The following is a 15,029-nucleotide window of genomic DNA, read 5'->3' as shown; positions in this document are numbered from 1 at the left end:
TCAGCTTGCATCAACAATAGCAACATTACAGTATTAATAACATCAATAATAGCCTTAAGAACTTAAAATCTAAAAGCCACTAGTAAAATCATAGTCTCCAACAACACCCTCACAACAACAACACCAGAAACAACAAACTTAAAGGAAGAAAGACATACATAGATATACCATCCTGCAAAATGAAAAAGAAAAAAAAAAAACAAAACAAAACCAAAGAGAACAAAAAGAAGCAACTAATAGAAACACACGAAAACAAATAAAAGAAGAAACAAACAAGATAATTGAGACAAATGAGCTCAAAATTATGCGTGCAAGAATATTAAATTTCCTTCCAGGAGCTAATGAATCAAAATATTGAAAAGAATACTTGAAATTTAATATATTGTTAGAATTCATCATAGCTCAACCAGATTGAACTTTAGAGAAAAAAAAATCAAATATAAATTTGATCTAAATCAGCAGAAATAATGAAATTAAAAGCCATCAGCCATTACCAAAGGCTCCTCCAAACCAACAACAATAAATAACATTAACCATCCCAATCAACCGGCAGCAAGACAAAGAAAAAAAAAATAGAGGAACCAATACCACCAACAACATAGAGGGTCCAAAAGGCACCTCAAACCAACAACCATAAGAAAAAAGAAAACCACTAAAAGCTCTTCCAATCCAGCCAACACAACCAACTATAATTAATTACAAATAAAGGAAACAAATGGAAAATAAAACCAAAGAATCCAATACCACCAACAACATCAATGCCTCCAAGTACCAATGGAACTAAAAGACATCTGAAATCCATCAATGCCTCCAAAAAATTAAGTCTAATATTGATTCCCCTATAATTGAGAATATCATTGGTTTTAAGATAAAAATATAAAATTCTAGAAGAAAATAAAGCCAAACTAAAAGAATATCCTTTGTACCAAACTAATCTATTCTAATCTCTAATGAGTAAAGTTTCATAAATAAAATGGTAAATATTTTTATTTCTATAGAAATTCTTCCATTTCCAAAGACAACTAAACCATCATCAATAATAGAGATTCCATTAATAAGAAGTAAACAATCAATAGAATTATTCTAGTCACATAGAAAAAAACCAATTGCCATTAATAAAAACATCTTTAATATTGATAAATTTAGGTAAACAAAACCAATCAAAAACCACATTACCATACATATAAATAAAGTTGATTCTTTAATCCAAGGATCAAAGAAAAAAAAGAAGAAGATTGCTGCTGGTATTGACTTGAAACTAAGATAACTTCTAATTTTAAAAACAACTTTAATAAGATCTTTCCAAATAATAGAGATTTTGAGAATGGAATTAACCCGGATGGTACCATAATAATCCATACTTCATTAGGTTAGTTTTGCACATCAAATTAATATTATCTAAAGAAGAAATGTCAAGAACTCCAAGGGCTTTAGGGGGAGAAATAAATTTTCAAAAAATAGAACTCATTTCATTCTCTTTATTATTATGAAGAGGGAAATTACCTATCAAGTAAGTATTTTTCTTTCTATAAGGTTTCTTTTTTTTTAATAAAGAAATAAATAGAAAATCTTGGTTTAGTCATCCAAAGAAAACAAAATAAAAATCGCCCCCAATACATTATTGTCCGGCGCCGGAGGCAATATTTTTTTCCGAACTTGTAGGCAGGCCATGACCCGGTCATTGTTTACATCGCCTACTGCTTCAAATCTTCCCCGTGATCTTCATAAATATCAGCTCCTCTCGATCTCTGCTCAGAGAGAGAGATAGAGAGATGGCGAAGACGGGGAAGGGGGTATTAGAAGTGAAGCTCTTCGATGCCAGGGGACTGAAAGACACCGATTTCTTTGGTGAGTGTAGATTTCTCCAACTTATATTCATTTTTTGAGGAAACCCTAACCTTTTATCGCCAAACTATGAGTGTTAGTTGTGATTTCTCTTTTAATTTTCCTAAATTTCAGTAAAAATTTACCTAATTTTGTCATCAATGGATGCAGGGAAAATTGATCCTTATGTGGTGTTGCAGTATAGGAATCAGGAACGGAAGAGTAGCGTCGCTCGAGGTTTTTGCTCAGACACTTCTGCATCATCGTTTAGCTAGCTCATTTGATTTTGTTTTCTAGTATTTTTTTTTTCTTTTCTCAGGGGGTTCTTTGATTTGTTTGAAGTACAAGCAATGGAAACTGAATCTGTATGAATTAAATATGATCAAAGTGATTATCTCTACTACACAGTAATTTGTTAAGGAGCGAGAAATTTGAAGCTTATTGACTTTTCTTGAAACCCATCAACTTGATTGCATTTCTACCTTTGTCGCCAACTCTGAAATCTCTGTAGGAGCAATTAGAGATTTTTTGGCACTAATAGACTGTAGGCCGAAAATTAAGTAAATCAGCGTGATTAAACACTATAAAGAGTTAAAGTAGGTAGAAAAATGGTTGTTTAGGTTGTGACAAATTCATCTATTACAATTTGTCTAATTTGATTTATGATTAACAAAATAATTGCTGATCATTCAGAGGAAATCATCTTGTAATTCATTAATATATTATAATAATAGTTTGCTCCACAGATGGGGAATGGTTGCTAAGCTTTGAATACTGAATCTCTCTACAGAAAACTGCCACCTTACTATATGTTTAGTTTATTAATTACATAGGGGATATTCTTTTGATAAGAATTTAATATAGAAGTAAGTTTTTTGCATTTGCAATAATTCTCTTGTGTTTGATTTTAAGAAGCTTTATGCCTACTATACTTATAAATTTCATCAGAATAAGTGATATTACTGCACCAGAAAAAAATACTAAGCTGTGAAAATAAAACAAAGCAAGTGCAAAATGGCATAAAATATAAAGCTTACAAAAAATTATATAAACAAAAAGTTTAAAATTTAAACATATAGAGGAAAATCCAATATCCACCAGCATGAAAATATTTGAGGTTTTTTTAAGTGGGATAATGGATTATCACATTAAATACCCACTCATTTAATATTGCAAAAGAAACCAATGAGCATGTAATGCTCAGTGGTAAAGCTTAAAAAAAAGGACAAAAATTTAAAGGCTTGAAAATGTAAATCTATAAAGCAACAAATAATAGCACCGTGGGCTCCTTTAAGTTTTAACTATCGTTATAAAAGGAAAAATAAAAACTAATATTTAAAGGGCTGCATTTCTATGTAAAGCAAGTAAGCAGAATGATCAAAACTAGAGAATATATGATAAAAAATACGAGCCTATACAATTATATCTTAGGACAAATAACGAGTATATTAATTTGAAATATAAAGCTAGTGTATTATACTTCTTGCACAAAATATCTTAATAATTCATGTCCAAAAATGTTTGTAAGGATAGTTTTCAAATTTTATGAGGGGATTCTATTAGGGGAGGAACCTAAGGTTTGGTTTTTCTTATGCATTATTTTGTGGTTGTTGTGTTTTTCTTCTTTTGATGTTGTTCCTAGCGACGTCTAGGGCATGGGAGAGCTGATATACCTCTTGAAAGTAAATCTTCTTTGTATTTTACTTGTTTTTTTTCCTTGATTGCTGTAAGAGCAGCCCTTATTTGTGTTTTTCACCAATCTATTGTGATTTCGTTGTGGTTTGTTTGCTGGTTTTGGTGCTGAAACTTATCATAAAACACCTAAAGTACAAGACAAGTAAGCCTCACTGTACCATGCAAATTCAAGGTAAGCCCATGTTAAGAGATTGGTATTTGCTAATTTCATAAGTTATACAAATGGAATCCAACCAAGTATGTCCAATTTTCTTATCTAAATTGTCAGTACAAAAATTTATTCTCCTCTGTAAGGTGATATTAATAACTAAACAATGACCTTGCTTGTGCTGAGAAAAAAATTTACAGCTCCCTCTCCGGATGCCCTATTATCTCTCTAAAATATAGAGCCTTAAATGCCAGAAGAAATATACCTAACCTGGTAAATTAAGTGAATATCCAATATTATATTCATTATGGTTCTATCTTTCCACACTTATCTGAAAATTGAAAATGATTCCTCAAAAAAAAAGGGCTTTACTTGATTATTGCTCATACAAGCTTATATTTGTTTGCACAGCAGGACAAGGCAGTAACCCTAAATGGAATGAGACATTCACGTTCTCAGTGCAGTATCCAGGCGCAGCAGGTATCCCTCACAAGATCATCCTCAAAGTAATGGACAAGGACACCTTCTCTGCTGATGATTTCCTCGGTGAAGCAACGTAATTACCAAAAATCCCTTCTTTTGATAATATTATGCCAATTGCACTGCCAAATTAACTAAAATTATTATATTCTTACACAAGTGGATGAGGCTTTTCATCATTTTATTACCTGTGCTTATGAATGCTATAGAAGATGCGCCAGATAAGAGTTTGTAAAAGCTTATTTTTCATGCAAATTAAAACAACTTTTTGTAAGCAATATAAAGTTTTATAAATATTAAAGCCTAAAGCTTTGTTTGGTTCAGAGAAATTGCAAGAAGAGAGATGAAACGGAAATAATAATGAAAATGATAACGAATTGTACTGAAATTTGTTTCTCGCTTTTCATTTGGCTGTGTAGAAATTGCGGTAAAAAGTCTTTTTCACTTCTCATCTGATTTAGAAGAAACTGATCTGTTATTTCTAGTGAGGAGAGGACTGTGAGTTATTGAGATGATTTGACAATTTTTTTTTTTTTCACTAGAGTTATTGAGATGATTTGACAATTTTTTTTTTTTTCACTAGGGTTTTACAGGCAATTGTAAATTGAAATATTGATAATTTTATATTTTTATGATTCCCATTCCTAATCAATTACATTGCTACTAAATTAAATAGAACATAAGAACCCAGATTTTAATATTTCTTTAGATTGTGATTCATAAACATCTTTTAATGCAGTATTCATGTAGAGGACTTGATTTTACTTGGCTTTGAGAAGGGAGTTGGAGAGTTGCATCCTTCTAAATTCAATGTTGTTCTTAATGACCAAAGTTACAGTGGTGAGATTCGTGTGGGGCTCACTTTTACCCCCAAGGTATGAAGAGTTCTTCTAAAATTTACTAGCGGTTTGTCAAGGCTTTTAACAATTGATCTCGATTCTGTCTAACCCCGACTTAAGATCGGCTCAAAATCATTTGGTCCGATCTCAAGCTGAGTCAAGTATGCTTAGTTTGGCTTCGTTCTCTCTTGACGCATCTCTGCCATGGTTCATCATATGCAATTTGAACCACAAAATTCATTCAAACTTGATTGATTTTTGCTCTTCTAAAACATTTTTTTTTTCCCAACATGCATATTAACTCGAACGTATTAATAGATTTATCCATTTAATTGCATAGATGTATATATAAATTAAGAGTAAAATGTTAAAATAGTCCTGAACTCTTTGCAGGGGCCATTATAGTCTTAGAGTCTTTAAAAGTGTCCATTTCATCCTCAGACTCTTCTAATATAAGTTGAAATAGTCTCTTGGGTAAATTATTTCAGCCCCCATTAAAAGAGTTTGGGACCAATTTGACACAATAAATCATGAGACTAAAGTAACTCCATTTAAATAGTCAGGAGATTATTTTGTCACTATAAATTAATGAAAATCTAAATGTTTTCATATATTTGTGTAAATATATTCAATAACGTGCTAACTTGATTTTATTTTAGTTTGACTCATTCAAATTCGAGCTAAGTTTGACTTGGCTTCTTATTCAGCTCATGCAATTCAATCCGACCAAAAAGCTAGTTCAATTTGCTTGAAAACTTCAATCTTTGAATTAAATTCAGTCTTTTTTTTTTTTTTTTGATTGGATGGGATTTTATTTTAAAGAAAAAATGTTTGCATGGTTGTTATTTTTTTTTTCTACTTGCTTTGAAGCATAGTTAGTAAAATGAAGTTATTTTACTTGCTAGTCATCTCCTTAAAAATGAGGTTAAAAATAATTGGGTATATTTGCTTGAGATATTTAGTTTTGTGCATTTCAGGTGCAAGAAAAAATCAAACATTTGATGTATATTTATTCTTTATATAGATCGGCACTTATAAATTCGTCTTGGTTCTTATTTTGCTTTTAACAGGTAGAAGCAGAAGTGGAGGGGGAGGAGCTTGGTGGCTGGAGAGACAGCTTTCATCATCACTGAAAACTTACCTTGTAGTTTCATATTGTATGTTGTTCTCTGGTGGCTACTTCATGCATCACATTTGCTATTCCAGTTTTCTTAGCTTCCAAGCTTGGACATTTGCAAACTTTTGTATTACACCCTTATAGTCAATTTACTCTTATTCTTAGTTTCCATATCATTTTTGTCACATTCTCTTTGATATTTTGATCATAAGCAAAAACCTAATAATCATCTCTTGATTTCTCATTAGAGCACAAAGTATGAAGGATGGCAAAACAGCTAAGTAATTTGTGAATACAATATATTATCTCTTATTATTTTGTTATATTAGCCACTCTTCCAACGTAAAAAATCAGTAATTGAAACTTCCTTGATATAAATCAGCATAATCTAATAGAGTTGAGGTAAAAAAATATTCACTAAAATTATTGAGAACTGCGTATAGCTTTAATTCAATGCTAAAAATCATATATAACTATATATCTATGGCAAACTATACATCTAAATAAAAGCCCAAAACTACAGTCATCCAACAAGTTTTAACATTAATGCAATTTTTTTTTTTATTTTAAATAGAATTGGTCCTATTTTTTTTTTTTTTAAAAAAAATCATTTAAGAAATTTTAATGCTGGAAAAAAAAAAAAATAGAAGACAAGGGACTGATAGACGCAGATTTGTAAGAGATAACTTGCCCATGATTTTCTAACATGATGCAAAGCTGAAGGAAATAGACATCGCGTCTTACGGCCTTCAGGAGAATGTTGAAAGTCCGCAAGTAGAAAAAAAGCTGGGTGGAATGCAAGCAAATCAAATCCACTAGCACTTTGCGTTTTACTAAAAGGATGGGTTGCAGGAGGAGGTGGTGCTTGACAGAATTCTCCAAGTGGAAGTGCAGAGAGGTGATTACCTGAACAGTTGGCTCTGGAAATTGTGGAATATAATCGGAGATGAATGGATTGTAGTGGTGGTAAGGGGGGAGGTGTGGGTGGGGATGGGAATGTAGCAGATGAACTTGCAGGTGGAGGGAGGGGAGGAGGTTGGGAACTTGGGTGTGGGACATGAGTGTGAAGGAAGTTTGTCTTTCACATGCATATGAGGTTGATGTGGTGACAAAGGAGTTTCTTTGAGAAGACAACCATAATTAGAAGATTGAGAAAAAAAGATAAGTTGGTGCATAGGAAAGTGTAGGAGGAGTTTCCCTCGCACTTGGATGTGGCATGGGTGGATATTGGAGAGGGTTGGGGTGTTGGGGATGATGGTAGCATGACTAAAGGATGTGGTGGTGGCAGCTGCTGCAATGGTGGAAGTAGCATGACTAAAGGATGTGGTGGTGGAGATGACGGAGGTGGGGACTCATTGCTTTTGGTTGGAGCAATATAATGGAAAGATGAAGGGGTGGCGTTTGGAGGGGGAGAATGCATTATCCTGATAGATCTCCGCAATATAATGGAAAGATGAAGGGGTGGCGTTTGGAGAGGGAGAATGCATTATCCTGATAGATCTTCGGAGCTGGGCCCACATCTCTGAAGCTGAGCCCACGGAGAGCTGGGCCCACATCTCCGAAGCTGAGCCCACGGAGAAGTTCAAAGTTCCATCTTTGGAACCCTATAAAGGTCAGAGCAATCCTACTGACTACATATCTTCTTTTGAGTTGGACATCTGCCTACTCAAAATTTCCAACACATTAAAGTGTCGATTATTCTATGCCATGCTGATGAATTTAGGCCTCAGGTGGTTTAATGGTCTCCCAACATGAGATATCATCTCCTTAAGTGAATTTAAGAAGTTGTTCATGGCGCGGTTTGTTAGCTCCCAAAAGCCCTAAAAGCACTCACAAGTCATGTGGCATGTCAAGTAATGACAGAACGAGAGCCTTCGAACGTATGTCACTCAGTTCCAAAAAATAAATGCATGAAATGTAAAATTTGGAGCCCACAATAGCACAGGCCTCCCTATCAGAGGAGCTAAGGATAAAAAAACTAAAGTATTTTCTTGGTTTACGACAAAAAATAGCGTAGCAGAACTCTTAGAGTTAGCTAACCATCATATCATAGCAGAGGAGTATGTTCACCAGTCCTGCCAAAAAGGTGAACAATCAGACTATCGCTTGTAGAGGAGAACCTCATGAAATGATTTGTGGAAGTCGAAGCATGGTTCACGACCAAACATGAAGAAAGTTGGTCTTCTTATGATGATAGAGAGACTGAAAAAAACTATCAAAGAGGACAATGCAGGACGAACAACTGATTGTCAAGGGACCAAAAACCACTAAAACTCACTCGGTTAAGGATTTCAATGGTTGAGTTGGTGGAGGCCATACAAGATAAGGAATACTTAAAAAAGGCTCCAACAATGAGAACCAGAGCTTTTATACATAACCTGAACAAGTTCTGCAAATACCTTAAGTACCATGGTCTTGACGCAGTGTAGTGTAGACACATTCGGAGCTTGGTCGAAGAAATGATCCGGACCAAAAATTCCAAAGAGTTTGTAGCCCTAGGGCTTTACCCAAAGGCAGGTGAAAGCCCCAAAATAAGAAGACTCAGATGAACCCATTTGATCCAACACTATCCACGTCACGGGATTGTACCGACCAACTAGGAGGAGATTTGGTCTAGAGAGTCAATCATAAGAGACTCCGAAAGGCAGAAAATTGCACCACTACTTTTGCTCCGAAGCAGAAGCCACATCCTCTAATTATTTTTACTAATGTAGATTTGCCCCCAAAAAGGAATTCTCACAATGACACCGTAATGGTCACAGTGATGATTAAAAACTACTAGGTGAGTAGTATTTTGGTTGACACTGACAATTTAAGTAACATCTTGTTCAAGTCAAACTTTATTAAAATGCACTTATCAGTTGACCAATTGATGCACTGACCGAAATGAGGCCCTGAGAATCATTGGGCTATCAATCACCTTAGGGGAAGGTGATAACTAATTCAATACATGGAATACTTCTTAGTGGTTGACACACTGCCTGCATATAATGTGATCTTCAGTCACCCACTGCTCAACTGCTTCTGAGTTGTGGTCTCCACTTACTACATCACGGTAAAGTTTTCATGTGATGGGGAGATTTTTACCATTGGGGGAAATTTGGAGCAGACTCATACATGGTACTCCGAACGGTCGCCAACATGGAACAAGAGTTATTTGACATTGAAAACCAGTGAAAGGGGGATCTCGAGACTGACAAAACTACAACCTATATTCCCACTCGCCATAATGAACTCGGTAATTTTTTGCTAATCGATGAGAATTATTATACAGTGTATTAGAGACTTGTTGATTGTGGACTTAACTAACATGAGACCAAATGGTAAATAGAGAATGGGTGCAGACATCACTAACATGAACTCAGCCTGCTCGAAAGAAAGTTATCCTCTTCCGAGGATTGATGCTCTGGTAGATTCAAAAGTTAGTCATTCAATAATGGGCTTTCTGGATGATTTTTTTGGCCACCATCAAATCAAAATGCATCCTACTGAGATAGAGAATATCACATTCATTACAAGCAAAAGTTTTTATTTTTATAATGAAATACTTCTTGGGCTAAATAATATTGAGGCTACCTACCAACATTTAATGGATGTAATGTTTTTTGAATAAAAAAAGAAAACTATTGAAATCTATGTTGATTATGTCCTAGTTAAAAGTTGGTCGGTTGAACAATATATAAATTATCATAAAGTATAACATGAAACTCGATCCACTATAATGTATGTTTGGAGCTTCGACCGATAGTTTCTTTGGATACCTCTTGACGCCGGAAGGTGAAAGGTTCGAGCTTAAGATATGAACAATTACAAACTCAAAATTCATTTATTCCTTGGTGGTCATACATAGTCTTACACGGAATAAAATGAGCTTCTTTTCATTTACCCATTTTTTGTACAAGACAAATTTTTGAAACATATTAGCGTTATAATTATGTAAATTGAAATGTCATACTTTTTATTTTCTTTTAAAACAACATCTACATGACACCAAATTTGTGGGTTCCGTTTATTCGTTTCAAAAAGAAATTATGTTCACAGGAATTTAGACTTTAGAATGAAATTGTGAGCATGTCGATTAAAAGTTTCTACCATTAGCTCAAGCTTATAATAGTCTTTAAATTGCAATTCATGTTATTACTCTGGCCCTCTTTTAATTATTTCTTTTAAGGAGTTATTGCTAAAACTATAAATAACCCTCTTCTATTTTGTACAAAACATTTTTCACTTATAATATCTTATTTGATATAGTGAATTCTTCTCTTATGCTTGTGATTTTTGTCCATTTTGAGTTTTCCACGTAAATTTATATGTTTTTTCTTTTGTTTGTTTTATTATTTATTGCATCAATAAATATCAAGTTATAATAAGTGATATCAGAGCAAATTTTGATTTAGATAAAGACAACAATAAAGTGCGACATCCATCTTTTAGATCGCAACACCATCTTTTCTTTGTGAAGGTTAAGATGTTAGCAATCTCAGTACAAGTGGATCTAAACAATGTGCTAGAAGGGCTTGAAAAGATACCCTCGTCATGGATGCTGGAGGAAAAGCAACATAATGATGAAAATGTTCTTTCTCAAATTTATCTTCATCTATAAAATCAGATTATACAGAATGTTTTTAAGGAGAAGACCACTACTACATTATGACTCCAACAAGAGCAACTGTGCATGGCAAAAATTCTGACCAGTAAGTGTAGACCTCACTTTCGATCAACCCTTCATTCACACTTAAAATAAACTCAAATCAATTTCAAATTCAAAAACCTATTCAAATTGAGTTAAGAACATCAAAATCGATTAATTCTATGTTCATTTGAGCTTTCATCAAAATCTTCAGACCCACACTTTGAACTCAACTGCCTCACATTAGCTAAAGTCGACCTTGCCTTTGAAATCCTCGAGTTTTCTTCTACCATGATAGGTCAAGGTTCTCATTTTGGTCTGGATCACATGCTCGCGGGCCCTACGCCTACGCCCGTGCACTCCTACACGTGGAAGCATGCCTGAAAGTTGTCAGACATGGCCACATTGGAAATTTATTAGATGTATTCTCTCTGATATTCAAACAATGCTCAATTCAAGTTTTACTTGGTATTATGGCTAAGAGTGACCTTGAGCTAGAGCAGTTAGGCGTAAAGACAACATTTTGGCATGGAGTGTTCGAAGAAAACATCTATATGTAGTAGTATGAGGATTTCATAGTTAAAGAAAAAGAAGTTTGTGTTAAAAAGATTTTTTTTTTTTTTTTTTTTTTTTTTTGTTTGTTGAAGAAATCTCTTTACAAATTGAAACAATCTTCTAGGCACTCATTTAAGAGATTTGAGTTGTTCATGATTGCTCATAAGTTTAAGAGAAGTAGTCATGATATTTGTGTTTACTTTAAGTCAAATCATTCATTTTCTTGCTCTTTTGTGTTGATGATATATTGATAGCTACTAAGAATACAGAAGATATCAAGACAGTAAAAACTAAACTTATCAGTAAGTTTGAGATGAAAGATTTGGGGGATGCAAAGAAAATACTTGGCATGGAGATTTAGAGAAATATAATTACAGGTAAATTATTTCTAAGTCAAAAAAGGTAGATTAAAAAGTTTTGTATAGATTTAATATGCATAATACTATGGTTGTTAGCACTCCATTTGCTACACATTTCAAACTTTCATTGCTTTGTATTAACAATCTAATTATTAGATTGAATATATGTCTCGAGTTCCATATTCCAACATATTGGGATCTCTCATGTATGCTAATGTATGTTCTCGTCAATATTTGTCATATATTATTAGTGCAATTAGTGGATATATGAGTAATCCAAGTAAAGAATATTAGAAAATGGTTCAGTGGATCCTCGGGTAACTATGTGAAATAAAAAATGTTGGTTTGTAGTGTGGAAGGATTAAAAATAGAGTCATTGGCTATGTTGATTCAAATTTTGCTAGAGATCTTGATAGAGAAAGATTGAATATATGTCTCGAGTTCCATATTCCAACATATTGGGATCTCTCATGTATGCTAATGTATGTTCTCGTCAAGATTTGTCATATATTATTAGTGCAATTAGTGGATATATGAGTAATCCAAGTAAAGAATATTAGAAAATGGTTCAGTGGATCCTCGGGTAACTATGTGAAATAAAAATATTTTTCAAAGATGAATATTTTAACGATCGACAGTGGTTATGTTGATTCAAATTTTGCTAGAGATCTTGATAGAGAAAGATCACTTGCATGATACATGTTTACTATTGTTGGCTATGTGATTAGCTGGAAAGCTATTTTATAAACAATAGTGGCACTATCTACAATTGAAGTTGAGTACATAACAATTACTGAAACTTAAAAGAAAGCTCTATGGTTGAAAAGTCTAGTTGAAGAGCAAAGCAAAAGTTTGAAGATAATCACACTGATGTGTGAGTCAGAGCATTATTTATCTCAATAAAAATCAAATGATTCATGAAGTACTAAGCACATTAATGTTTGTAATCACTTCATTTGTAAAGTTATTGCTTGTGATGAAATTTTTGTGAGCAAGATTAATACTCATGATAATCTTGCAGATATGATGACTAAAGTATTTCCATTAGCCAAGTTTGGGCATTGCTTAGACTTGTTTAGTATTCATTTCTGATCATTAGAGCATTGCAGAAGAGGTGGAGAAATTTTATTATACATTCTTTGGCAGTACCACAAATTTTGTGGGTCCTGCTTATCATCTCATAAGAAAATTATGATAACATGAATTAAGGCTTTAGAAGGAACCTGTGAGCATACGAATTGAAGGTTTCAACAATTAGATCAAGCTTATAATTGCCTTCAGATTACAATTGTGTGTTATTACTTTATTGATTCTCTTTTCATTACTTTTTTAAGGGGTGTTGCTAAAACTATAAATACCCCCTACTTGTAATCTCATATTTGATATGGCGAATTGTGGTCTAAACATGGTTTTTCCCATCTTTGGTTTTCCACGTAAAGTCTGTGTGTTCTTTATTTATATATATAATGTCAAACTATTTTTCGAAATTCTCATCCCATCAGTTAGATATATATATGTATAAAAATTTAGTAGCATGTATGTAAATTTTTCAATTTTTAAAATAATCATTTTTTCTTTACAAATTGTCTCTATTTATGAATAATATGATAAATATTATATTTTTTTATTCTTAAATATCATTATTTTTGCATCCTTATACCGTTATGGGTTTATTATTCATTTCTTTCTTATTCAATTTATGTGATTAATATACACTTAAGAGGACAAAATATATTAGGCTATCCTGACCAATTTGATGAGAATCAATTTTTTTAAGATATTTATTCTCTCGATGATGCATAAATATCTTATGAATTATTTCATACCAACTATTCATTATTTTCGAATTTATCAATAAATAAAATTAAATAATTTCATATCATTTAAAATCGATAAAATTATTGGAGAAATTATTCCATACGGACACCGCATGCAGAGATGCATGCAATGTCCGATCTCCACCGTCGATCACTGCAATCAAAATTTTTTTTTAAAAAAAAAAGGTTGAAAGTGGGGTCCACTGAAATATATCTTTGCGGTGATCGATGGTGGAGATCGGACACCACATGCATTACTGTGCATGATTTTTAAAATTTTTTCTATTAAAAAAATATTAGATATTTAATAAACTACTTAGATTTTTCTCCTCCATTTCGTTCCAATCCCTTTCGTATTTGATCATAAAATAAAAATCCTAAAAATCAACACTTTCCTAAGAGTAGATCGACAAAACACTATTTATTGAATTTATTAAGAACTAAGTAGCTCTGATACAATGCAATCAACTTATAAAATCTATAATTTTATTTATGTTTTTAGGTTAAACTACGTATCGAAAACAAAATTCCCAAACTATTGTCATTGATTGAACATTATTTAGTATTAATGCATTCAGTCATTCAATAGAGTATTTAATACACATCATCTAATATTGAGGCTCATAAATCTTCTTCGTCTCAAGCATTATCTTCTTCTCTAGCATAAAGTCGAGTCCATGCTCCAGCAAGTAATTCGTATAAGGCTCTATCATTCTCATACATTCGAGCAATCTCTGGCACTAGCGGGTGGTATAAATTTGGTTCCATCAAAAATGCACGAATTGATGGTATAATCATTGATATAGTGTGAGAAGAAGTCCAATAACTCCGGACAATGTTAGGGAAGATGAAACCTTCTCGGCTAATGTTGGGATGAAAAACTTTGGTTTTGAAGTGGACCTCTGGAGGTTCAAAAGGGTAATTCGATGGGAAGTCAATAAAAATGCGAAACACTCCTCCAGCAAAAGGTGTCCTAAGAGGTCCCGTAAAAGTTACTTCCCAATGAAAAAAGTCATCACTTACTCCACGAATGATAAATGCTGTTGGAGGTTCCCTCATCAATTCATTCAACTCAGATTGAATCTTCCTCAATGCCATTGACAAAAACCTTCAACCTCAAGCACCACTATAGTCACAAAATATGATTAGATTATCCCCCCTTAAATTAGCTCGTTGCTAGAGGTTTCTTACTATATGATATTCCTTGCTCACTCCTACTTTTTATTTTTACTTGATTTATCCTACTCCTAATACAATCATGCATATATAAAGGCAAGAGGAAAAAAAAAGAAATAAGTAAAATACATTGATGAAAAATTTCCTTAATGATAAGAGTATTAAAAAAAAAGCATATATGTTTTATAATAAACATAACATACCAAATATCTTCTTTTTGTTTTATTTAAAAAATATACGAGTACGTTTTTTTGGAAAAATATACCCCCAATGAGGGATAACCTCTTATATTCATGAACTGCTCATTTGCCACATTAATTATTCAATGAATCAATATTTTGTTTCAAGTTATGCAATTTTACTTTATCTCCTACAATTGGCTCAAATTT

General features: G+C 33.0%; 2 protein-coding genes across 3 annotated transcripts; one reads left to right on the top strand and one right to left on the bottom strand.

Annotated features, from left to right (window-relative positions):
* The first annotated feature begins 1,610 nt into the window (after nt 1–1,610).
* Nucleotides 1,611–6,274, top strand: LOC110020559 (elicitor-responsive protein 1). Of its 2 annotated transcripts, none has more exons than XM_020718702.1 (5): nt 1,611–1,848; nt 1,996–2,061; nt 4,082–4,223; nt 4,887–5,022; nt 6,057–6,274. In XM_020718702.1, exons 1-5 carry the CDS (start codon nt 1,773–1,775, stop codon nt 6,117–6,119), a joined length of 483 nt encoding a protein of 160 aa, XP_020574361.1. In that variant the 5' UTR covers nt 1,611–1,772; the 3' UTR covers nt 6,120–6,274. The 2 variants fall into 2 exon arrangements, with proteins under 2 accessions (XP_020574361.1, XP_020574360.1); XM_020718701.1 differs by having other exon boundaries at nt 4,079–4,223.
* A 7,829-nt stretch (nt 6,275–14,103) lies between these two features.
* Nucleotides 14,104–14,562, bottom strand: LOC110020565 (ubiquitin-conjugating enzyme E2-17 kDa-like). Its single transcript, XM_020718707.1, has one exon. The coding sequence runs from the start codon at nt 14,560–14,562 to the stop codon at nt 14,104–14,106; it is 459 nt and encodes a 152-aa protein (XP_020574366.1).
* Nucleotides 14,563–15,029: the final 467 nt, after the last annotated feature.

Source organism: Phalaenopsis equestris, unplaced genomic scaffold (assembly GCF_001263595.1).
Source record: "Phalaenopsis equestris unplaced genomic scaffold, ASM126359v1 Scaffold000101, whole genome shotgun sequence".
Lineage (NCBI taxonomy): Eukaryota > Viridiplantae > Streptophyta > Magnoliopsida > Asparagales > Orchidaceae > Phalaenopsis > Phalaenopsis equestris.
This window is presented reverse-complemented; position numbering and strand designations above follow the sequence as displayed.

Bases quoted from the DNA above. Each gene is read 5' to 3' on its own strand.
- LOC110020559 (XM_020718701.1), top strand. From the start codon at position 1,773: ATGGCGAAGACGGGGAAGGGGGTATTAGAAGTGAAGCTCTTCGATGCC. The intron at 2,062-4,078 runs GTTTTTGCTCAG...TTGTTTGCACAG, and splicing joins GAAGAGTAGCGTCGCTCGAG to CAGGACAAGGCAGTAACCCT. The intron at 4,224-4,886 runs GTAATTACCAAA...CTTTTAATGCAG, and splicing joins GATTTCCTCGGTGAAGCAAC to TATTCATGTAGAGGACTTGA.
- LOC110020565 (XM_020718707.1), bottom strand. From the start codon at position 14,562: ATGGCATTGAGGAAGATTCAATCTGAGTTGAATGAATTGATGAGGGAA.